The sequence below is a fragment of the Pipistrellus kuhlii genome, unplaced genomic scaffold, assembly GCF_014108245.1.
Source record: "Pipistrellus kuhlii isolate mPipKuh1 unplaced genomic scaffold, mPipKuh1.p scaffold_m20_p_9, whole genome shotgun sequence".
Classification (NCBI taxonomy): domain Eukaryota; kingdom Metazoa; phylum Chordata; class Mammalia; order Chiroptera; family Vespertilionidae; genus Pipistrellus; species Pipistrellus kuhlii.
The window spans coordinates 30,001,932-30,026,742 of NW_023425595.1; the positions used below are offsets into that span (position 1 = coordinate 30,001,932).

Consider the following 24,811-nt stretch of genomic DNA (forward strand, 5'->3'; position numbering starts at 1 on the left):
CCCGGCCCCCGCGCGCCCCCGCTCCGGGCGCAGCCCCGCGGCCCGCGCGCTCCCGGGCCGGGGATGTTGTGATGGAGAAGCCGCCGCGGAGCCCCAGTCCCGCAGCCTGAGCCGCCTCCGCCACCCGGGCCTGGGGCCTCCCCGCGCAGGTAGGAGCTGCCGCAGCCCCGGGCCCAGCCCCGGCGGGCAGATCCCGACCCCCAGCGGCCCGCGGCCCCGCGGCCCCTTCCCCAGGGCGCCCCGGATCCCCCCCGTCCCCCGGCCCGGCCCATCCCCGTGGGCAGTGCTTTCTCCGGGCGCATTCCCACTGTCCCCGGGCCTCCTGGGGGATCCCACTTCGGGCTTCACACCGTCCCTCCCCGGCCTGTACCCCCTGCCCCTGCGGGATGAACAGGGGCGAGGATGGGGGGACGCGGAGGGAGGGACGGTGGGGGATGGGGCGCGGGGGGGAGGGGAGGTCCAGGGCTGGGAAGGGGAGGTGCGGCGAGGCAGGCAGAGGCCGCGGGTTTCCCTGCAGTGTCCCAGGCCTGGGATCTGCCAGGCCGCATTCTGTCGCTCTTAGCGACCGTGCAGCGAGCGTGCCCTGGGGCCGGCTGTGTCCCCAGCTCGGCCCGGACGGAGGCCTAGCACTCGCAGGGCCACTCATTAGGAGCGGTTTTCCCACAGCCCATTCAGAGGTTATTCCGAAGCTGTTTTGATTCCTATGCCTGTGCCGTTTTTTTTTTTGTTTGTTTGTTTGTTTTTTGTATCCCCAGACCCTCTATCGTAGTTCCAGCTCTCTCCACTGTTCAAAGCCAAAACCTTGTCTACACTCGCTGTGTTCATTGCCTCACTTCCCATTCATTTTTAAAGCCGCTTTGCTGGCTCTTCTGTGTCCCTCACCCACGGAAACCGCTCCAGCCAAGGTCACCTGAGACCTCCATGTGGCCAACTCCAGTGGGCACTCTCCGTCACCCTTCTCCTAGTATTCATTCGGTGGCGGGTGTCAGCTCTCCTTGAAGCATTTCCCTGGATTCTCTCCTGGCATTGTTGGCTCGATCGAGGTCTCGTTTGCTACCTTTTTCCTCTTCTTTTAGATGCTGGCGAGGCTCTTCTTTCTGTCCTGAGTGGTCTTCTTTCATTCTGCCCTTTCTCCTTGGGCATTTCATTCATTCCCAAGGCTTCATACACACATGCTGATGGTCCCCACATTTATGCATCTGGCCTAGCCCTCTTTCCTGAACAGCAGATTCAATATCCAACTGCCCTCACGACCTCCGTTTGGAAGTACAATAGAAATTTCAAACCTATGGATCCATGCTGAGTTAATTATCTTCCCCGTGTTCCCTCTCTACCCTTCTTCCGAGTCTGTTGTTCCTTTAACCCTCTGAAATGGTTACTTTCTAGTCAGTTCGTTACCCAGGCTAGAATCCTGGGCAACAGTCTAGGTTAACCTCTGCTGCCTCACCTTCTACATCTAATGCCACCAAGTTCTGTCACATCCACTACCTAAAATATTTTTCACATCCATTCATTTCTCTCCATCCCCACTGCTACCAAACAATCTAGGTTACAACCTTTTTCCCTTGGCTGGCTACTCTAATAGCATACCTCCCCTCCTTAAAAAAAAAAAAAAAAAAAAGCATCCATCTGATCATCTGTTCATTCAACAAATGCTATTTGAACACCTAATATATACCAGGTATTGTATTGGGCACTGAAGATGTAATTGTGAGCAGAATAGACAAGGTCCTTGTTCCATGGAGCTGACAATCTACAGGAAGGGGGAATCAGAAAAGACTAAAATTATAGATTTAATAGATATCACGAAGGAAAGGTAGATGGTGCCTTGGTGGTCTCGTGGGTAGGAAGAAAGGGTCAAGGAAGATGTCTCTGAGAATATGACGTTTGAACTGAGATGTAAACGATGAGTAAGAGTTAGGCTGAGAGGGTAGGGGAAGGAGGTTCTTAGCAGAAGTGAAATCACATGCAAAGAGACAATATGATGATTTGAGGAATCAAAGAAGGCCAGTGAGGCTGGAGAACAACGTGCCAAAGATGGAGAGGAAGGCAGGGGCCAGACCGAGCAGGACAATTGAGGCCATTTTATAAATGTTGGTCTGAAAGGTCTTCGTTCTTGATGCAGATTGCTGATGGTAGTAGGTGTGGAGAGTAGATCAAATCTAGAAATGTCTTCAGAGAGAAAAACTTTCAGTACCTAGGGATGGATTGAATATGGGGAATGATGGAGAAGGTAGTGTCATGGATGGTTGACACACCCTACTCAGGATGGTTGATCATATCATTCCATGAGCCAGTTAGGGGATGGGCAAGAGAACCGTGAATGGGCATGTTAGTCTTGAGACCTCATCCAAGTGGAGATGTTGAGTAGAAAGATATGTACATGTCTGGAGCTCAGACAAGGATCTGGTGGAGGGGAAACCATTGGTATAGAGATGGTCACTGAGGCTACGGGCATGAATGAATACCTCTGTTGAATGGTAGGTGAGAAAGACCAAAGGGCATAAGGACAACATGGGAAACTCCAGCTGGTAGAGGAAGATGAGGCAGCAAAGGGGTCTAAGAAGCCACCAGATAGAAACTAGAGTGTAGGGAGGACACCAGGAGACGTAGCATGTAGAAGCCATGGATGAAAGTTGGATGAGAGGCCCATGGTGTCAAATGTGCAGAGCGTGCAACCCAGAGGAGGACTATGAGTGTCTGTTGGATCAGTGGCCTAGGGGCCATGTTGACCTTGGTAAGAGCTGCTACTGAGGTGTGTCGGGAGTGGAAGCAAGATTGGAAACGGTTAAGAAGTGAGTGTGAGGTGAGAAAATGGCTGTTGGGGGATGTGTGGAAAAGAGAGAGCAGCAAGTAGCACTGGAGGAAGAGTGTTGGGTCAAAAAAGAGAGTGTGTGTGTGTGTGTGTGTGTGTGTGTGTGTTTTAAGTTGGGAGATACAATAGTAGATCCCATTGAGAAAGAGAGATTGATTGTGTAGAAAAGAAAATGGGGTGCTTGCTTTGGCAGCAAATATACTAGAATTGGAACGATACAGAGAAGGTTAGCATGGCCCCTGTGCAAGGATGACACGCAAATTCATGAAGTGTTCCATATTTAAAAATAAAATAAAATAAAATAAAATAAAATAAAATGGGTAAGCAGTGATATAAAATTCCTGGAAAGGCATGAAAGGAAGGAACCAAGTGGTAGGTCCTGAAAGTCAGCAAGTCCGTATGTTTGAGGAAATTCCCGACCGATGGCTTCCGTTTCCTCTCTGAATCAGGAGTGGGTGGTCATGGAGATGGCACTCTGAGAGGGTGGGTGGTGCAGGGGGTGGTCAAAGGAGAGTTGTGCTCTTGCCTTAGCTAAAAAGTCCCTTCCTCAGGAAGGTCTTTGCTGATCTCTAGGCTAGAGTGAGCCTCAGGCTGCTGCGGTGTCCTGTTCTTCCCCCATCATCTCAGTCATGTATTCAACAAATAGGGAGTGCGATTAGGTGCCACGTACTAGTCTACATACCGGCATTACATTTTATTGTGACGACCTGTTCAATGACTATTTCACCACTAGACTGTGAGCTCCACTGAGGAAGAACCATTTCTTTTTTTCTTTTTAAAACATACATTTTTTATTGATTTCAGTGAGGAAGGGAGGGAGAGAGAGATAGAAACATTAGTGATGAGAGAGAATCATTGATTGGCTGCCTCCTGGGGAGTGAGCCCGGGACCCAGGCATGTGCCCTCAGCCAGAATCGAACCTGGGACCCTTAAGTCCACAGGCTGATGCTGTATCCAGTGAGCCAAATCAGCAAGGGCAACCATTTCTTTATTATTCCTTACTCTCCCCCATGCCATGCAGAGTGCCTGGCATAAGCGACCAGGTTAGAAGACCCTTGACCTTGAGCAGGATACACCCCCCCCTCCCCCATAGTCTGATATCAGCTTCTTCAGGTCTAGTGACCTCTCTTAATTTCCACCCTCAAGTCCCTGCCCAAGTCCCTGCCTTGAGCCAGAACCCATTCGGCTCTTTCCATCCTTCAAGAGGATCCAGGTATGGATGACCCCCATGAGAGGGCAGAGGTGGGGTCTGGAAGATATCGGGCAGCTGGTCATCCTTGATCTCAAAGGCAGTGTGATCACCACCACCTCAGAGGGTCCCCCTCCTCCCCCAGTACTTTCTCCCCTGCTGGCCAGAGGTGGACAAGGCTGCCCTGAAGTCAGCCAGGCTCTTTGCTGCCCCAGCCTCACAGTGCCTGTGCCCCTCCCAGACCACACTTCCAAGAGCTAAGGAGCTTAGTCCCAGCCAGCCTGACCTCTGCAACGCCCAGCTTATACCGCTGCCTTAGGGAAGCACTCAGCGTGAGCTTGCCAGGTCTCGGCTCTCCCACCTCCGGAAACTCATGGAGACGGCACTCTTGAGCAGCCTAAGAGCCAGGATGCCAGTTTAAGTAAACCCTCTTGCTCCTTTTCCCCCTAGGTCTCGGCCCACACCTGTCCTGCACCCCAGGCCCCTCTTACTTCCTTCTCAGGACCCTTTTCCATTCTCCTGCACCCTCTCTACGCTCCCATCGCCCATCCTCAGCCCGTGGGGCCACACCAGCCTATCTTAGTGTCTCTTTCCAAAGAGTTTCAAGCTTCCCGGTGTCTCTCACCCTGTCTGCCCCACCCATCTCCCCTTCCTTCCACACGGAGGGCCAGCCGTGTGGCAGGTGCGCGGTGGACTCGCGTTGTGAGTGGGAAAGTGAAGTTGAGCAAGACACCAGTGGTCTCTGAGGCGCTGGTGGGATGCAGTATTGGGTATTGTGAGACACAAAGGAGGGATTGGTCCCTTGAGGATGGGGAGAGAGGGCTGAACAAGAATAGACTTAATGTCCTAGCTGGTTTGGCTCAGTGGATAGAGCGTCGGCCTACGGACTGAAGGGTCTCAGGTTCGATTCCAGGCAAGGGCACATACCTGGGTTGCATGCAGGCTCCATTCCCAGAAGGGTGTGCAGCCAATCAATGATTCTCTCTCATTCATGTTTCTCTCTCTCTCCCCCTCTCCCTTCCTCTCTGAAATCAATACAAATATATATATATATATTTTTAAAAAAAGAATAGATTTGCCGAAACCGGTTTGGCTCAGTGGTAGAGCGTTGGTCTGCGGACTGAAAGGTCCCAGGTTCGATGTTGGTCAAGGGCATGTACCTTGGTTGCGGGCACATCCCCTGTAGGGGGTGTGCAAGAGGCAGCTGGTCGATGTTTCTCTCTTGTCGACGTTTCTAGCTCTCTATCCCTCTCTCCTCCTCTCTGTAAAAAAATCAATAAAATATATTAAAAAAAAGAAAGAAAAAAAAAAAAAGGAATAGATTTACTGCTTCAGAGCTGTGACCCCTGAGCCACGTTTTGAAACATGAAGCAGAGTTTCTCACGAGGGGAGCTAGAATTCCAAACGAAGAGCCGGGGCAGTGGGAGTGTGGCGTGGTCCAGAACCCCCCACCCTTCACGTGGCTTGAGTGTGCGGTGTGCAGGAGGCAGGCGGAGGGGGTCCCGGAGGAGAGGGCTCCGGGATTGGCGCAGGAGGCTCTTGTGTCCTGCTAATGAGCCCGGGTGTTTTATCCTCAAGGCAGGGCGAGCCATCTTCTCGTTCGAGCTGGGGAATTACACAACCCCGTTTCCATTTTGGGAGGATTGCGGTGGTTTTGGGTAGAGGCAGAGCTGTTTCCTTTTCTCGCTGCCCAGGTGGAGCCTCGCGGAGCAGACCGGCAGTTCCACAGGAGGCAGACATAGACAGGGGCCTTCCCCATTTACCTCCCAGCTGCCTGCAGAGCATTGTGCTAGGGTCCGAGGCACGTAAAAGGCGAGCTATGGCTCCTGCCTCAGGACCACCACCCTCCCAGAGAGGTGGCAGAGCCTTGCTCGGCAGCCTAAACACCTCGCTGCAACCTGTGCCTGGAGCTGAGAGCCACCCTGAGGTGGCAGAGAACTGGGCAGAGGGTGGGTCGGGGGGTGAAAGGACTTCTTAGTGGGGCACAGGGAGACACAGAACGCTCAGGTGAGAACTGAAGGGGATGGAACTGTCCAGTGGGGGTCAGAGAGAAAGGTGGCATGTGAGGAGGGCCACTCAGTGAGGGAGAGCTGTGTTGGGAAAAGGCTCAAGCAGGAAGAGACAGCCCTGAGTGCCAGGGAAGTAAGCGTGTCATGGTAGGGGCTGTCGACGAGGGACAGACCAGGGACAGGAGGAGAAAGAACTGGGAAGTGGTTGGCCAGGAGGCATGGGCTGTGATGTGGGGGCCAACAGGGGGCGAGCACTTTGTGGTGGGGGTCAGGGGAGGAAAGTAGCCCTGTAGTGGAAGGTCGGGGGAAATGGGGAGGGTGGGCTGGGAGCTTGAGGGTGGGGTCCCTGGGGTAATGGGGCTGGGAGGAGAGGTGAGTGGAGAAGGTGACCCGTGAATGGCTTGTGAGGATGCATGGCAGTCACTGCGGAGCAGGAGGGCAGGCAGAGTGTGGCTGGGGCGCCGTGAAGTGTGCTTTCTGGAACGGGCAGTGGTGATGCTACAAGGAGGCCTGGAGGAGAGGGGAGGGCACATCCCAACGTTAATTCTGCAGCTGTGCACTGAGTTCCTCTTCTGTGCCAGGACCGGGTTAGCTCTAGGAATACTGCCTTGAAGGAAAAAATAAATAAATAAATAAAAAGACAGATCCTCACAGTGTAGAACTGGCATTATTGTCACGAGGAGACAATAATAGCCCTGCTCAGTGTGGCTCAGGTGGTTCCAGAAGGTGGGTTCCATTCCTGGTCAGAGCACAGAGCCACAGGTTGTGGATTCAGTCCGCTGTTGGAGCACATGGGAGAGGCAACGAATACATTTCTCACTCACATCCAACTTTGTTTTCTCTCTCTTCCTTCCTCTCTCTAAAATCAACTTTAAAAATAAAATTTAAAAAGCAACCACAACAATAATAATCATATCTTACCGAAACTGGTTTGGCTCAGTGGATAGAGCGTCGGCCTGCTGACTGAAAGGTTCCAGGTTCAGTTCCCATTAGCACATGTGTCAAACAAAAGGCCCGCGGGCCAAATCCGTCCCGCCAGGCCTTGCAATGTGGCCCGTACCGCGCTGTCATCACTGCACTCCGCTGCGTTTCCATCACAATGACAGTTTATGACTGTTCAGTAAACCATTCGGCCCGCGATTTAGGCTGGATTTTAGATTTTGGCCCCTTCTCTGATTGAGTTCGACACCCCTACGTTAAGGGCATGCACCTTGGTTGTGGGCACATCCCCAGTAGGAGGTGTGCAAGAGGCAGCTGACTGATTGATGATTCTCTCCCGTTGATGTTTCTAGCTCTCTATCCCTCTCTTTTCCTCTCTGTAAAAAAATCAATAAAATATATTTTAAAAAAATAATAGCTTGTTAGATGGTGTTAGGTGCTAGGGAAGATTTGGGGATTGCTGAGAGAAGGCATAGTGACCTGCAGGGTTTTTTTTTTTTGTTTTTTGTGTTTTTTGTGTTTTTTTTTTTTTTTTTGTGTGTGTGTGTGTGTGTGTGTGTGTGTTTTAAATACGTTTTTATTATTTTTTTTTTAGAGAGAAAGGAAGAGAGAGGGATAGAGAGATAGAAACATAGCAGCTACCTCCTGCATGCCACCTCCTGGAGGCTGGGCCTGCAGCCTGGGCACGTGCCCTGACCAGGAATCCAACGGTGACCTTCTGGTTCTTAGGTCAGCACTCACCCACCGAGCCACGCCGGCTAGGCAGAGCTGCAGTTTTGGGAGCATTCAGAAAGGTCTCACTGAGAAGGTGACATTTGGGCAAAGACCTGAAGGGCTGGAGGGTCCAGCTCAAAGACTCCTGCTGTGACCCAGGCTTGGGTTAGAGGGGCAGGTGGAAGGACCGGTGCCCGACGTGAGATTCTTTATAGAAAGAGTCACCAAGCCGAAACTGGTTTGGCTCAGTGGATAAAGTGTCGGCCTGGGAACTGAAGGGTCCCAGGTTCGATTCCGGTCAAGGGCATGTACCTTGGTTGCGGGCACATCCCCAGTAGGGGGTGTGCAGGAGGCAGCTGATTGATGTTTCTCTCTCATCAATGTTTCTAACTCTCTATCTCTCTCTCTTCCTCTCTGTAAAAAAATCAATAAGAATGTATTAAAAAAAGAAAAAAGAAAAAAAGAAAGAGTCACCAAAATACAGCGTCAACTGACCAGGGAGCCATGAATTGGAGCGGAGGCCCTTCCTCTGTGACCTGTCTTCCCTGGGCCCGGCCCTGCCTGGCCCTGCCCTGCCCTGCGGGCTGGGTCTGCGGCTCTTTCTTTCCTGACCTCACAGGCCCTACGCGGGGCAGCATGGGGGCTGGTTGAGCCCAGTGGTGTACGAGGATGGGAACGCACCCTGGGGAGCTCAGAGGTGGGCTTCTGGGTGGCAGTGTGGCAGGAGGAAGGGGGCAGTCAGTGTCCAGGGAACACATGAGCCAGGCCCACGCCAGCTGCGTCCCTGGCACAGGGCGCCCCAGTTGGACGAGCTGGGGGTGGGGATGCACAGAGAGCCATTGTGTGAAGGCTCTGCTGTTGGAATTGAGGGGAAGGCTCTCCCGACCTGGAGTCTAACTGTGGTCTTCCCTTTCCCCCCGACCCCCACCCTGCCCTGCAGGACCTGCCAAGGCCATGTCTGTTCCATCCTCGCTGAGCCAGTCGGCCATTAACGCCAACAGCCACGGAGGCCCCGCCCTGAGCCTGCCCCTGCCCCTGCCCCTGCACGCTGCCCACAACCAGCTGCTCAACGCCAAGCTGCAGGGCACTGCTGTGGGACCCAAAGACCTGCGCAGCGCCATGGGGGAGGGCGGCGGGCCTGAGCCCGGCCCGGCCAATGCCAAGTGGCTCAAGGAGGGCCAGAACCAGCTCCGGCGGGCTGCCACGGCCCACCGTGACCAGAACCGAAACGTGACCTTGACCCTGGCCGAGGAGGCCGGCCAGGAGCCCGACACGGCACCCTTGGGCCCCAAAGGCCTGCTGCACCTGTACTCTGAGCTGGAGCTCTCCGCCCACAATGCGGCCAACCGGGGGCTCCGGGGACCCGACCTGATCATCAGCTCCCAAGACCAGGGGCCGGACGAGGGAGAGGAGAAGGCCTCGGGGGAAGCAGAGGAGGAGGAGGAGGATGAGGAAGAGGACGAGGAGGAGGAGGAGGAGGAGGAGGAGGACTTGTCTTCTCCCCCGGGGCTGCCCGAGCCCCTGGAGAGTGCGGAGGAGCCTCCTGCATCCCAGGCCCTGGCAGACGGCCCCCGAGAGCACAGCAAGAGCGCCAGCCTCCTGTTCGGCATGCGGAACAGCGCGGCCAGCGACGAGGACTCCAGCTGGGCTACCTTATCCCAGGGCAGCCCCTCCTACGGCTCCCCGGAGGACGCAGGTACCTTGTGGAGGTTGATACGGGGCATGTGGGCGGGCAAGAGGGCAGAGGGCAGGCTTCTCTCCATGCAGAGGCCCGGGCCAGCCTGGGGGTGAGTCCTCGGTCTGCGGCAGGCCACGCCCAGGCTTTCCTGAAGGAGGCCATTCCCGCCTCAGAGAGAGTTTGACCACGTTAACCAGTCCGTCCGTCATGCACCCCCTGATGGATGGACAGCGGAGCAGGTCCGTGTACGGGGCGTTTACCGGGCGCTGGCCCCGTGCTCAGCTCTGTCGTGTTTAACCTTCAGGATGCTGTGACATGGATACTGTGTTGTGCCCGTATTACAGATGGCAGAACGAGGCCTGGAGAGGTTGAGTAGTTTTCCTGAAATCCCAGGGCGGCTGAGATCACAGGAGAACTGAGGTTCTAAACCAGGTCTGAGTCCAGACCTGCCCTCGGGGCGCTGTGCTAGCCTGCCATCGGGGCACACAGCACAGGAACCAAGGCGCCTGGGCCAGACTTGGGCATGCCTGTCCACAGACAGAGGTCCATTGTGGAAAAGGGGGAGCGTTGTGTGCAACACGCTGGGCATTGCAGGGATCCTGTTTGTTTGTTTGTTTATTTATTTATTTATTTATTTTATTGATTTTTTACAGAGAGGAAGGGAGAGGGATAGAGAGCCAGAAACGTCGATGAGAGAGAAACATCGACCAGCTGCTTCTTGCACACCCCCCACTGGGGATGCGCCCACAACCAATGTACATGCCCCTGACCGGAATCGAACCTGGGACCTTTCAGTCTTCAGGCCGATGCTCTACCACTGAGCCAAACCGGTTTCGGCAGGGGATCCTGTTTTGAATCCTTTGTATCTGCAATAGAATATTTGCTAAGTTAGGAATAATAAATATATACTTCTTTGGGGATGTGGGGGAGAGGAAGAGTAGATATTCAGACTCCAAGGATTGATCATTAAGTGTATGTCTTGGTGCAGGGCATTTTCTGGTGTATAAGACGACCCCCTAATTTTACAGTTAAAACATAGGTTTAGGCCTATATTCGCTGTATAAAACTACCTCCCACTTCTGAGGCAACACCAGTTCTTTTTTTAATAGACCGCCTCTCTGACTCTGGCCAATCTGAGCAGGCTTTTTTTCGTTTCAAAAGTCATCTTATACGCCGGAAAATACGGTAAGTTGAGTCTCCACGTTGGCTGGCTGATATTAGTACGTTTGTGGAGATGCAGACAGAGCTGAGAGTGAAGGGCAGAGTGAGTGGGCTGTAGCCACAAGCTGGGCATGTGGAGAGTGGGATGTAGGTAAAGATTAGGAAAGACTGCCCTGCATCAGGCAGCAGGCACCATTTTGTGCCCATATTACAGATGACAGAGTGAGAACCCAGACTCCGAACTGTGGGACCTTAGCAGGAAGCCTGTGGTTCTGATGAGCCAAGGGCAGCACACGGTGCCCTTTTAAAACTCTTATTATGGACACTTGCAAACACATACAAAAGCAGAGGGAATAGAATAACAAACCTGATTTACCTAGGACCCAGCTTCAACAATTATCAGCACCTGCCTAGTCTGGCCACATCTGTAGCCCCACCTACTCCTGGGCCGCAGCCTGGGTTGTTTTGAAGTAAACATTTCATCCATAAATGCTTGCCCATTCATTGTTTTAAATTTTATCTTCACTCCATATTTTTTTCATTGATTTTTAGAGAGAGTAGAAGGGAGTAAGGAGGATGGGGCGGGGAGCGCAGGTGGGGAGAGAGAGAAACATCAATTGGCTGCCTCCTGCACTGGGCCGTGGATCGAACCAGCAGCTGAGATACATGCCCTTGGTTGGGAACCGGACATGTGCTATGCCTGGTGCTCTAACCCACATGTGTCAAACACAAGGCCCGCGGGCCAAATCCGTCCCGCCAGGCCTTGCAATGTGGCCCGCACCGCGCTGTCATCACTGCACTCCGCTGCGTTTCCATCACAATGACAGTTTATGACTGTTCAGTAAACCATTCGGCCCGCGATTTAGGCTGGATTTTAGATTTTGGCCCCTTCTCTGATTGAGTTCGACACCCCTACCCTAACCACTGAGAAACCCGCCAGGGCAGCACATACATTTCTAAGAGATGTAATTCTTTTATTTGTTTTAAAAATATATTTTTATTCATTTCAGAGAGGAAGGGAGGGAGCAAAACATCAGTGTTAAGAAAGAATCATTGACCGAAACCGGTTTGGCCCAGTGGATAGAGCGTAGGCCTGCGGACTGAAAGGTCCCAGGTTCGATTCCAGTCAAGGGCATGTACATTGGTTGTGGGCACATCCCCAGTAGAGGGTGTGCAAGAGGCAACTGATCGATGATTCTCATCGATGTTTCTAACTCTCTATCCCTCTCTCTTCCTCTGTGTAGAAAATCAATAAAATATATATATATATATATATATATATATATAGAGAGAGAGAGAGAGAGAGAGAGAGAGAGAGAGAAAGAGAGAGAGAGAAAGAGAGAGAAAGAGAGAGAGAGAGAGAATGAATCATTGATCGGCTGCCTTCTGCATGCCCCATACTGGGCATTGGGCCTCCAACCTGGGTATGTGCCCTGACCGGGAATCAAACCGTGACCTCCTGGTTCACAGGTTGACGCTCAATCCCTGAGCCATGCCGGCCGTGTGAGATAAAACTCTTTTTAAAAATTCACAATACCATTATCAAGTCTACAAAAATGTAGCAACCATCACTTAATATCATCAAATATTCAGTCAGTGTTTACATTTTCCCAGTTGTCTAATAAATGTCCTTCCTGCCTTTTAAAACACTTATTGTTTGAATCAACATCCAAGTATTGATATTGACCTTTTGATGGCTGATGTGTCTCTCAGTTTCCTTTGATCTGTATATGGTCCCTCCACCGCTCTGTCTTCATTTTGCCTGTCGTTTTTTTATGGAAGCCGCGGAGGTGCGTCCCTGGTGTTTGCACGGTCGGCTTCGCACATCCTCTCTGTGGTGGTGCTGAACTTGTCCACTTCACTGGAATTGGCAGTGAGTTCAGAGCTGGGCTCAGACTCGGATGTGAGTGTGTCTGCAGGAACACTGTATAGGTGCCACTGAGTCCTCCTTTACCAAAGGCCGCGTCCGATGGCCTCTCTCCTCTGTGGCATCGTGGCCTTCGATGGCCATGGCTTGGACCCCTTTAAAGGGAGCAGCTGCTCTTCCAGTCCAGCTCATTGTTTGTAGGGAAAATGTAGTCGCAAGGGAGCCATTTCATGTACCTTTTCAAGGGAAACGGAAAACTGGACATTGTTGTGAACTATCTCAATTTCTAAATGTTAACAGTCAATTCTGTTTTTTTTTAAAAAACACCTTGCAGGCCACACAAAATCGCTAAGCGGCTTGCACCCATCTGCAGGTTGCTGGTTTGCTACTTCTGCCCCAAGGGTGAGAGTCAGGCCAAGTAATGGAGAGGGCTCGATGCTCAGGGCTCCTGGGATGGTCACTGTGGTAGCCGCACCTGGGAGCAGGAGGATAGAACTGCTGGACACCTGGGAAGGGAATGTAGGCGTGGGCAGTGACCTTAGCGAGGGCATTGGCGAGGCAAGAGGAAGGGTGCAGGCTGTGGAAATTGAGGGTGGCCATGTGGGGCCAGCCCAGGGAAGGGCCTACAGTTTGTGATTGTATATGAAAGCCACAGACATTTCTAGACTCCTGTAGGAATGGGCTAGAATTGAGCAAAAGTTATTTCTCCTTCCCACAAAGTTAGCATCTCCACAAAGTTGTTGATTGATTGCATAAGTGAACGAATGAATGATGAACGAATGAATGCACTCGACTACCTTCGTGGGGTGCATACCCTGTGCCAGGCCTTGTCCTGAAGGCTGCAAATGCAGACTGCAGGGGACAGGTGATCCTGCCCTCATACACTCCCAGTCTAGTGGGGAGACAGAAGCACCAAGTCAGAATCAGCACCGTGCTCTGTGATGGGCAGTGCAGAAGGGGCATCTGACCCTGCCTGTGTGTGGGTTTGGGGTTTGGGGTGGGGTGGGGTGGGTTAGTTTTGAAAAGTGACCTTTACACTGATGCCTGAGGGAGGGGTTGGTAATAGCCAGGTGAGGATAGAAGGGAGGGAGGCTGGGCTGGAGAAGATGGGGTGGGGACGGGGAACATGCCCCAAGCAGGGAGAGAAAGAGAGAGAGGGGAGGGTTAGGGATGGTCAGAGATAAGGCTGAGAGGCAGTGGTTAGGGCCTCCTGACAACACCCAAACCTTGGGGGATGGGAGGGGGAAGGATTTGGATTCCATCTTGAGGGCCAGGAGAGGACAATAAAGAGTCATTTCATCAGCTGAGATTTCAGAGCAGTCATTCGCGCTGTGAGGTGCAGCCCAGACTGGTGGGGACTAGACTAGAGGGAGGCACCGCTGTTGCAATGATCCAGGTAAGAAATAGGAGTCATGATAGTCGAAATAGGTGGTGACCGGGAGGCAGGTAGCGGCGGAGGAGATGTGCCAGGCTCCAGAAGGGCCTCGCAGATGGTCAGGGCAGGAGAGCGGCCCCTCCAGATCAGATCGGAAGGAAGAAGCTCTCTGAAGCAGGAAGGTGCAGACGGACAGGGACGGCAGATGGATTGGTGTGTGCGGCTCAGTCAGAAGATGGAGAATTCGCCCCCTAATTCGAGATGGCTTTCATGAAGACGTGTGTGGCTGTGGAGGGCATGGCTGCCCTTCACGCTGATGTTCTTGGAAGGTTTGGCCTTTCAGCCTGGAAGGCGGTGGGAGGTCTCTGTGTGGAAGAGCAGGCATTTTAATTCCCTAGGGCCTGAGGGTGGGGATTGGGAGTGGAGGGAGAGGGAGGTGGTTACGGCTGCCTGGAAGGCTGGATGGGCAGCAAGAGCCCCTCCTCCCAGGCCCTCCCCATTTGGAAGGTCAGGGTGGTGAGGCAGCTGCCCAGATAGCTCTCACCTCAGGTGTGCAGCCACCGCGGTGTAGCCACGCCCACTCCCAGCCCCCGGGGCCTGGCTGCTCAGCAGCCTGGGTCTAGGGACCGACTGCCTGTCCCTCAGTGCTGCCTCTTGGACCAGTCAGGATTCCTGGTCTCCCTGGTAACGCGGAGCACGTCAGCAGACTGGGCGCTCCCAGCCGGTCCTGGTGCTGCGGTTGCCGAGGAGACGCTGCAGCCTGGCTGGGCCCTGGCAGGTGAGGGGGGTTGGTACTGGGAAAGCCCCGAGCCCAGTGGCCTCAAGCTTACTGGAACCCATGCCCTCAGGGCCCACTCTCAGACGCAGACTGTTGGGCAGGCTCCGGGGAGGGAGGCATCCCCGGGAGCCTTGAAGCCACACCCTGATGGTGCCGAGCTCCCGGCTTGCAGGGCCCCAGGGGGACTGGGGGATTCCCGAGGGGCCGAGCCTCCTCCCGTCCCTGAGACGGGGCACGACGGTGGCGCTGATGTGATCGCTGTGGGATGATGGGGTGGGATGGAGATTTGGGATTGGAGGAGGGGAGCCAGGATTGGAAAGAAAAGATATGAGAAAAAGGGCTGCTGGGGTCTCCTGAGCACCCTCCCTTTCCACCCCAAAGGGGTCCCCTCCCCTGGTGGTCCTGGCCCCTCCCGAGTGAGCTCCAGGCGGGGGAGGATCGTGCCTGGCAAGCACTCTGCCCTGGTGAGAAGGGGGCGGGATGAGCTTTTCTCTGCAGCCCAGCACCAGGCTGTGAGCCCAGCTGGCCAGGCTGGAGGGGCTGCGGGGAGGGAGGGTGCGGGCAGGAGGGGCTGGGAACGAGCGCCATGTTCTCTCAGGACTTTTTCCTGGCCATCATCCTGCAGGACAGCAGCCCAGGTGAGGGAGGGCCGGGGGCTGGGCATGACGTGGGCTGGGGCTGGCAGGGAGGGCAGAGGCGGAGGAAGCATGAGCTGGGCCGCAGGGCTGGAGTGTTGGTGACGGCAAGGATGGGGGGGGGGGGAAGCGGGAGGGAGAATGTACCGATATGTCACAGGTGTGTGGTGTGTGCACCGAATGTTAGTCTGCATCCGTAAGGGTCCAGGTGCGAGGTCTGCCGTGTCTGCATCCAGGTGGCAGAGGTTGACCTATGTCGTATGTCCGAGTGTGCGTTCAGAATGTGGTACCTGTACACATGTCGGAGGTCATTGTGGGTGTGGTCTCTGTACTTACGCATGGCCGGGTTGGTGTGTACAGACATAGTTACCTACCTAGGTGTGTGCACACCTTTCCTCTGTACAGGATGTCTGCGTTAGTATATGCCTGGAGTTGGTGTGTGTGTGTTTGCCCATTTGCCGTGTGTACACACCCTTGTGTCGGTGGGGGCTGCACAGGGGTGGAGTAGGGCTTGGGTGTCTGTGTGCACATGTGTGTGCAGGAGAACTGGTAAGCGTGTGCACCTGAGGTACGGAGCTGTGTGACAGGAGCGCCCCTAAGCTCCCTCCTTTCTCTCTGCTCCCCTCCTTCCCCCAGTATGGCCGCATTAGCCGGGAGCAGGGCCCGGGAGGAGACCTGAGCCATGTTCCCTGCTGGGGTCCCCCCTGTGGCGACTCCAGACTGCAGGCTGTAGGAGGAAGCAGGAGCCATGCTGTACTGCGGCCCTCCCCCACCCCTTCTAGCCCACCGTGGGGGCTTAGGGAGGGGACTGGACATGAGCACCCGCTGCCTGCCTGTTGGGTGGGCAGACTCTCACCAAGCCCCCGCCTCGCAGATTCCTTCTGGAACCCCAACGCCTTCGAGACGGATTCCGACCTGCCGGCTGGATGGATGAGAGTTCAGGACACCTCAGGGACCTACTACTGGCACATCCCGACGGGGACCACACAGTGGGAGCCCCCGGGCCGGGCCTCCCCCTCCCAGGGGAGCAGCCCCCGAGAGGAGTCCCAGGTGAGGCTAAGGGCCCGCTGTGTTTCGGGGTGCAGGGGTGGCGGTGCTGCCGGAGCGAGACGAGCCGCCCCCTCACTGCCGCCGCCCCCTCCTAGCTCACCTGGACAGGCTTTGCCCACGGAGAAGGCTTTGAGGATGGAGAGTTTTGGAAGGTGAGTGGGGGGCCTGTTTCGCCAAGGGGGAGCTGCAGGAGGGGCGCGATTTGGGTCCTGATCCCTCTCTCCCCTCCCCCAGGACGAACCCAGTGAGGAGGCCCCCATGGATCTGGGATTGAAGGACCCCGTGGAGGGGCCCCTGCCCTTCCCGGCTCAGAGCCTTAGGTGAGTGGGAAGGCACGAAGCCGGGGGAGGGGTGCACTGGGAAGGCGCCTTGGGACAGCTCCATGTCTGGGGCCCGTACCAAGTGTTCCCCATCTGCCTCCAGCCCGGAGCCATTGCCCCCGGAGGAGGAGAAGCTGCCCCAAAGGAATGCCAACCCAGGGACCAAGGTTTGTCCAAGACCCATGCCGGTTCCCCAGGCTGGGGCTCATCCGTGTGCAGGAGAGCGCCTGGTGCCGTTTCCGGGGGGGGGCACCTCTGGTCTCAGCACAGCCCCTGGTCCTGAGTCAGGAGCTCTTCCCGTGTCCGCACCCCCCTCCCCCCCCCGGTCTGAGCTGCAGGAGCTCCCGTTTTCACTGGGCCTGGGGGTCCCGCAGGGGGGCCCCCGGCGGCTTGTACTCGCGGGGTCTCTTCTGAGACCGCCACCCCTCCCGCCAGTTCTCTTTTATTTTGGGCGCTTCTGAGTCTCAGCTTCGAACTACCCCCCCCCCCCCCCCCCCACGTTCTGAGTCTCAGCAGAAGCCCCGTGTCCTGTGTCAGGGGCGCCTGCCGTTCCCGCGGAGTCCCCCCACCCCACCCCCTCCTCTGTGTTTGGCAGTGCTTCGCCGTGCGCTCCCTCGGCTGGGTGGAGATGACCGAGGAGGAGCTGGCCCCGGGACGCAGCAGCGTGGCTGTCAACAATTGCATCCGGCAGCTCTGCTACCACAAAAACAACCTGCACGACCCCATGGCTGGGGGCTGGGGGGAGGTGAGGGCCTGGCTGGCGGGGGCTGGTGCTGTGGAAAAGAGGAGGGAACTGTGAGAGATGGGAGAGCGGAGCTGCCCAGGTGGGGGATAGGGTGTGTGTGTGTGTGTGTGTGTGTGTGTGTGTGTGCGCGCCTGCCTATCCCAGGTGACCCCACCTTGGGGCCTTGGGAGATGGCTGTGTAACCTGGGGTGGAGGATGGGGGGAGGATGATAAAAGGAGCAAGCGATGGTGGGTGAGATCTCTTCTCTAGTGTGGCCTGCAGGGTGGGTGGTCTGGCATCCAAGTAAGGGTCCCAGGGCCACGGCTGACCTCCTCTGAGCTGGAGGTGGCAGCGGAGGCCCCAAGAAGTGCCTGTGTCCTGGGCCTGCAGGGAAAGGACCTGCTGCTGCAGCTGGAGGAGGAGACGCTGAAGCTGGTGGAGCCGCAGAGCCAGGCCCTGCTGCACGCCCAGCCCATCGTCAGCATTCGCGTGTGGGGCGTCGGGCGGGACAGCGGAAGGTGGGCGCAGGGCCTGGGGTCTCGGGGTGGGGGCTGGCCAGCAGCTAGCGCGGGCCCTCCTCCCTAACTCTGTTCTTTGCCTCTCTTGTGCTGCCGGACCCAGAGAGAGGTACTATGCCTGTTTGCCTCCTCCCTCCTCCCACTCCCAGACTGATGCCTCGATGCCTCGAAGTACCCAAGTGCCCTATTCTGCCCTGCCCCTTCCCTCCCGCTGTGCTCGCCTGTGCTCCCTCACCTCGGCATGCTTGCCTGCCTCCCTTCCAGCCAGAAGGCAGTACCCACAGGACGCCATCTGAGGGCAGAAGCCCCGGAGGAGGGTGTGGGTGAGGTGGGGACAGGCTCGGCGGCATTGGATGGCACTGGGAGACACTGAGGCGCCCCTCCCCCAACAGGGACTTCGCCTACGTGGCTCGGGACAAGCTGACCCAGATGCTCAAGTGCCACGTGTTTCGCTGTGAGGCCCCCGCCAAGAACATCGCCACCAGCCTGCATGAGATCTGCTCTAAGGCACGACCTATCTGCTCCCTGGATTAGCTGCCACCTTCGCTCTACAAGAGTGGGGGTAGGGGGTGGGGGTTGCTTTAGGGCTAGGAAGCCCTAACGGACCCTCCTTTGCTCCTCCCTTCCTCTCCTCCCTCCCTCAGATCATGGCGGAACGGCGCAATGCCCGCTGCTTGGTCAATGGGCTCTCTCTGGACCACTCTAAACTTGTGGATGTCCCCTTCCAAGGTTAGTGTCACAACCCCTCCACGTCCAGCATCAGCCACTGGACAGACAGAAAATAGAAAAAAAAAAATGGCTGCTAAATTCTTTGGGTCACATGAGTGGAGGGACTTTGGTTAAAGGGAGGAAGTGGGAAAGGGTGGAGGTAGGGCCTTGACTGGAATGTCCAGCTCATGCCTGCAGGGTGGGAACTGGGAGTGAGTGAGCAACATCTGCCACCACGGCTCAGCTTCCTCTTCTTCCCGGCAGTGGAATTCCCAGCCCCGAAGAACGAGCTGGTACAGAAGTTCCAAGTCTACTACCTGGGGAACGTGCCTGTTGCGAAGCCTGTCGGTACGTATGGTCTCCTGCACCCAGGGACCCCCCCCCCCCCCCCCCGCGACCCCAAAGCTCTGACCCACCCTCTGCCTGCCAACGCCTCTTTCCCCAGCCCTTCCTCGTGCACGATGTCACCCCGTCCTTCCAAATGCGTCCCACCTCGGTCCCAGCTGCACCGTGTCCTGCCTGTCACCGCAGGGGGCATGCCTTCACTGAGTGAACCAGTGAGCCAGGCACACAGGGAGGGAGACCCACTCTTGAATCCTACAGAAAAGCTTTGATTGGGTTGGGAGGGAGGTCTTCGATGATCAGAGACACCAGGCAGCCGCTGGGGGCTGGATTTGGTGTTATAGCACCAGCTGTGGGCCTCTGCAGCGCCAGGGAGCATATTTGTCACAAGCTTTATTGTTTGTAAATTACTTCCTTATATGTCACTTAATGCTTGATTATATTATGATAATCTCCATTTTATAGATAAGGAAATTGAAGGTAGGCTATTTGGTTCACTCTTACATTTCCAGTTCATTCACTAAGCAAATAATACCTAGGAAGCCTACTACTGTGTGCCAGATCCTGGGAAAACAATGGCCATAGTCCTGCTTTCATGAAGGTTACAGTAGGAAAAAAATAGGAACTGGTAAAAACGATCACGCAAATAAATATGTAATTACAAGTTGAGTCATTCGTTGAAAGGAAAGTAGCAAGGTGCTATGAAACTGCGTAATGGGGAAAGGAATCATTTAGTTCAGGGAGTCAGAAAGGACTTATTTGGGGAAGTGACATTTGAACTGAGATCCGAAAATGAAGAGGAGCTAATGTCGAGTGGGATGGAGGTGGGAGTGAGGTCGGGGAAGATCCTTCCAGTCATTTGGGTACCCAGAGCAGAAGGCACCTTGGTACAGTGATGCCAGATGAGGCGGGGAGCTGGGCAGTGGACAGACTGTGTGTGCAACCTCACAGGCCATGCTAGCGAGTTGTTCTTCAACCTCAGAGCAGCAAGGAGCTCTGGAGGGGTTTTCAGGAGAGCTGTTGACAGGATCAGGTTTAGATTTTGTAAAGCTCCCTTTGTTATTCCGTACGTGGGGCGTGGGCAGTGGCGGAGGTGGACGTAGAGAACGCAGGAGACCTTGCAGTAGGGGGAACGACTTGGACTCTGAAGGAACTGAGAAAGGGTGTGTTGACTCAGAGATATTTAGACAGATGACAAATCAGAGAGGGAGAGGTTTAGACAATTGAAACCAGTAGGCCTTGGTGATTAATGTGAGGTGCAGGGCAGAGGCGTTAAGGTTGACTCCTGGCTTCCTGGCGTTTGTAGAGTGGTGCCCTCCATCACTTAATGGCTAGCGGAGGAGGGTGAAACTGCCAAGGATAGCGAGAGGGGGAGAAAGGTCACAGGGGAAAAAAGACTGCTTCACGGAGTGGTTGGGTGTCATGTCAAAAGACACTTTGGAAGAACTCAACAAAGCTTGGTGAATAGGGAAACCGACAGACGAATGTATGAATGAACGAGACTTGCCTCAGATGACATAGCTAGGAGATGGTGGTCCTAGGACTCAATCTGGTCACCTCCAGTTCTTTCCTCTTCCCCTCAACCATGCTGACTGTAATGACCGGCACCTTACATTTAGTGAAGTCACCCTTCTTAGGAAGGATGGGGATGGAGCTGGAGTTGCAGAGGAGTGGCTGTTCTGGTTGGATCTGTGCAGACGTGGATTTGGAGGTGGAAAAGGACGCTGAGGAAGCAGAAAGGAGATGCTTGACTCCTACACATTTCCTCTCATTTCCTCTCCCTCCCACCCTCAGCTTCTAAGCCCTTGTTGCCTCTTCCAGTTATTACCCCCACTCCCATATTCACCGTACACAGGTTCTCACTGCACTGAACCATCTGTCTGCAACCCTGGATGGCCCCTCTGTTGTCCATTAGCTCAGTGTGTCTGCTCTGGTGAAGCCAGGTCGTTCACACCACTGGTCTCGAAGCTCACTTCTTGCTTTAGTGTCTGCTCCCTTTTTGAACTCTGGGAGTTTATTTATTTATTTAAAATGCATTTTTATTTATTTCAGAGAGGAAGGGAGAGAGATAGAAACATACGTGGTAAGAGAGAATCATTGGCCGGCTGCCTCCTGCATGTCGCCTACTGGGGATTGAGCACACAACCCAGGCATGTGCCCTGACCGGGAATCGAACTGTGACCTCCTGCTTCATAGGTCAACACTCAACCACTGAGCAACACCTGCTAGGCTGAACCTCTGGGAGTTTAGCATTGGCTCCTGCTGAAGCTGCAATATTCATTCACTCAACAAATGACTACGGACTGCTGGTTTGTGCCAGACACTATTGTGGGTTCTTGGTACACATTAATGAGCAAAACTGACAGAGATTCTTGCCTTCAGGTAGCTGACACTCTAGCTAGGAGAGACAAACAATAAAATAAGTAAGTTATGGAGTATGTTGGAAGGCAACACCTCATAGTAAAAGAATGCACATCAGGGAAAGGGGGATGGGAGTGTGAGGCTAGCAGTTAGCCTGTAGGTTTCAGCTCCGGGCTGTTACCAACTCAGGCTTTTTCTTCCACTGCTTTCCCCTTCCCTCCACGCTGTTCCTCCCCACACTCTGAGGCCAGGACCCACCCTCACAGCCCCATCTGCTTCCCCCCACCAGAGGATATGCTTTTTATTAATTTTAGAGAGAGGAAGGGAAAGAGAGAGAGATAAAAAAAACAAAACAAAAGAACACACCAATTGGTTGCCCCCTCTCCTACTCCCCAAAACGTATCCAGACCAGGAATTGAACCTGCAACTTAGGTGTGTGTCCCAACAGGGAATCAAAACCGTAACCTTTTGGTGTATGGGGCAGTGCTCCAACCAACCGAGACACACCCCCGGCCAGGGCCTCATCTGTTTCTTAAGCAGCTTGATTTCAGGGTCGTATCCACAACGCATGATCTCTGAGACTCTCTCTGCCATAACACATCACAGCTGAAAGTCATACTCATCGCAGCTCTCTGCAGTCTGACCTGGCCCACCCACTCCTGCTCGCATTGACACCCTCCTGTGGGTGACTCGGTCATACCAGTTTGGGTGCTGGTATTGGCCCATGTTGCCTTGAGGGTGACTTGCTCACGCGTCTGGAAATCCTTCAGCAGATAAAGCCCTGTGCTAGGATTGGCCACACACAGATGAATGGAACTTGGTTTCTGTCCCTGAGGTGCCAGCCCAGTGTAGGGGAGGTTTTAAGCAGTCTTAGATGTTTTGCTCAGAGTTGACCCAGCCACACCCTCTCTCTGCCTGCAGCGGAGAAGGCTTCCCAGGTGGCGTGTGGGTGAACCTGAAGGATGAGAATCGGGAGTTCCTCGGCAGTCCGGGGTGTGTGTGTGTGTGTGTGTGTGTGTGTGTGTGTGTGTGGAAGGTGTGCTCCGGACCGAGGCCTTGCCCTCCGTAACATTCCGTGTCCCTCGAGGGTATCCTCTCTCATTTTGTATCCCCCACCTGCCTCGCAGGGCATTTGTCCCGGCGAGATGTTAATAAATGTTCCATAAAAGTCATCTGAAGCTCAGGGAGCAAACAGGAGGCTTGACAGCTCAGAGGAGGCCAGGTTTTAGAGGCCTCGCGTGCGTGCGTGGGAGCTGGGCCTTGATCCGGCCGGAGGTAAGATGAGCAAGGCCAACGTGAGGGAGGACTGTGGAGGGAGACATTTGTCCTCTGCCCTAAGAGGGTCCATGCAGTCTGTTTCCGGTGGGAGCCCAGAGGGCCCCGAGGGACCACAGAGGCGTGTGCTTTTGCGTGGGATGCTTTTGTTTTGTTTTAAATATATTTCATTGATTTTTTTACAGAGAGGAAGGGAGAGGGATAGAGAGCCAGAAACATTGATGAGAGATAAACATCGACCAGCTGCCTCCTGCACAGCCCCCACCGGGGATGTGCCCAAAACCAAGGTCCATGCCCTTGACCAGAATCAAACCCGGGACCTTCCAGTCCACAGGCCGACGCTCTATCCACTGAGCCAAACCGGTTCCGGCCATTGGATGCTTTTGCGATGGCACTATTCGCCACTGCAGGGCTGCAGACACGTAGGTCACACAGCCAGTCCTGAGCGGAGCAGGGACTGGAACCCACGCCTCCCACCATGCCATGCGCTGCTGCCTGCATTCTCACCGAGTGCCAGCAGAAGTGGAGGAAACCGTTGTGTGTCACGGAAAAGCTGGTTGATGTAGTAAAAGCCAGGGGCCTTGGGTTCCTTGGCCCTTGGGCAACATTATAGAAATTATTGAGCACGACTAAGGTTTTGACACCCCATCCCTCCATGTGACCTAAGGTTGATTTCCTGATTTCTGTGAGCTCCCTTATCTGTAAAAGGATCTGTCGTGAGACTGTCGAAAGGCACTCGGCGGTTTAACACGTGGTGTGACACAAGAGTAAACATTTCCTTAAACGGGCACCTTCAGCCAAACAAAGGTTGGGTCTTGGGCGAGGACTGGCCTGCGGGGCAGATTTGGGAGTCGGTGTTGTGCGAAGCATGAGGTCTGAATGTGGTGAGTCAGATTATGGCAAGGTCAGAGCTCCAGGGGGCCCATGGGGTTAGGAGTCTGGGTTCTCCTCTGAGTGCCAGCAGGAGAGGGAGAACAGTGAAGAATGCCAAGCCTAGGATTTAGGATGGAGACACCAGACCAGAGGCAAGTCCCTGAAGCCCAGGAGGAGAGCACCGAGGCGGGGCCACCTGTGCAGCTCCCTGGGGGTGTAGGCTGGTGAAGTGGGATGGAGCCAAGGCCCTGGGTTTGACTGGGCGGAGCTGGAAAGTCTAGGGCAGATCCGGGGGTCCTCTCCCTACCTCCAGTGGTGCCATGTGTGTATCTGTACCTTCTAGGGGTAGATGTAATAAACGGGGCCCTGGAGTCCGTCCTGTCCTCCAGCAGCCGGGAGCAGTGGACCCCAAGTCACGTCAGCGTGGCCCCTGCCACCCTCACCATCTTGCATCAGCAGGTAAAGACCTGGGGTGGGGGGGAGGGCAAGAACTGCCAATGAGATGCCTGTGCCCCTCTGGCTGGTTCTTGCTAACCGGGGCCCCCTCCCCCCCGCAGACGGAGGCAGTGCTGGGAGAGTGCCGGGTGCGCTTCCTCTCCTTCCTGGCGGTGGGCAGAGATGTCCACACGTTCGCTTTCATCATGGCTGCCGGCCCAGCCTCCTTCTGCTGCCACATGTTCTGGTGCGAGCCCAATGCGGCCAGCCTCTCCGAAGCGGTGCAGGCCGCGTGCATGGTAAGTGGGTAGGATGGTGGGGTGGTGACCCCCCACCCCGGCGGGGCAGGCTGGAGAATGACTGCCCACCCGTCTCTCTGCAGCTCCGCTACCAGAAGTGTCTGGATGCCCGCTCCCAGGCCTCCACCTCCTGCCTCCCCGCACCCCCGGCGGAGTCCGTCGCCCGGCGTGTAGGGTGGACTGTCCGCAGGGGCGTCCAGTCGCTGTGGGGCTCCCTCAAGCCCAAACGCCTGGGGGCCCACACCCCCTGAAGCCCTCAGTTCTCCCTCCGCCTGCTTGCATTCGGCCCCAGGGAACTCAAGGGGACGGGGCTGGGAGGGGCCCTGGAGGCTATTCTTTGGCCTCAGCCCCACACCCCTCCCAAACAGCCCCTTCTCTGTAGCTGGGTTCCCGGCCAAGGGGTTGGGGAGGGAGACCTCTGATCCCTTCACGGAAGTGACAACACTGGATGATAAGAGGAACAGGAAGCAGCAAAGCCAGCCCCGTCTTCTCCATCCCCACATTTCAGGTGGAGCGGGAGGAATGCCAAGCCGGGCCCCACCTTTGTGGGGTCCCGCGGGGGCTGAAGTAGGGGGCCAGTCCAGACACGGGCCCCTCCCCCCTGCTCCATGGCACCTCTGCTGTACTGATATCACTAATAAAGTCTGTCTGCCCTGCTGAGCTGTGTCACTTCCTGTGCCCGCACCACCCCATCACCCCGTTACCCTGACCCCGCAGTCAGGATCTTGTTCCCAAGGCCCTCTAG

The 24,811-nt window shown here is 55.2% G+C and overlaps 1 protein-coding gene and 1 non-coding gene across 7 annotated transcripts; both read left to right on the forward strand.

The window, feature by feature from the left end:
- Window positions 1-24,723, forward strand: APBB1 (amyloid beta precursor protein binding family B member 1). Of its 6 annotated transcripts, XM_036428277.2 has the most exons (15): window positions 1-149; window positions 8,607-9,362; window positions 16,035-16,210; window positions 16,306-16,362; window positions 16,445-16,530; window positions 16,634-16,697; window positions 17,126-17,275; window positions 17,646-17,773; window positions 17,877-17,882; window positions 18,166-18,280; window positions 18,418-18,502; window positions 18,746-18,829; window positions 23,676-23,791; window positions 23,890-24,066; window positions 24,150-24,723. In XM_036428277.2, the coding sequence occupies exons 2-15, from the start codon at window positions 8,621-8,623 to the stop codon at window positions 24,315-24,317; spliced, it is 2,154 nt and encodes a 717-aa protein (XP_036284170.1). In that variant the 5' UTR covers window positions 1-149; window positions 8,607-8,620; the 3' UTR covers window positions 24,318-24,723. The 6 variants fall into 6 exon arrangements, with proteins under 6 accessions (XP_036284170.1, XP_036284171.1, XP_036284175.1 ...); XM_036428278.2 differs by lacking the exon at window positions 17,877-17,882; XM_036428282.2 differs by lacking the exons at window positions 1-149; window positions 8,607-9,362 and adding an exon at window positions 13,751-13,768.
- LOC118713883 lies at window positions 2,997-3,099 on the forward strand. Its single transcript, XR_004986429.1, has one exon. It is a non-coding gene; the product is annotated as a U6 spliceosomal RNA (small nuclear RNA).
- Window positions 24,724-24,811: the final 88 nt, after the last annotated feature.

Excerpts from the sequence above, each read along its gene's own strand:
- APBB1 (XM_036428277.2), top strand. The coding sequence starts at position 8,621 with ATGTCTGTTCCATCCTCGCTGAGCCAGTCGGCCATTAACGCCAACAGC. Across the intron at positions 17,276-17,645 it reads TGGCTGGGGGCTGGGGGGAG|GGAAAGGACCTGCTGCTGCA; the intron begins GTGAGGGCCTGG and ends CTGGGCCTGCAG. Across the intron at positions 24,067-24,149 it reads CGGTGCAGGCCGCGTGCATG|CTCCGCTACCAGAAGTGTCT; the intron begins GTAAGTGGGTAG and ends GTCTCTCTGCAG.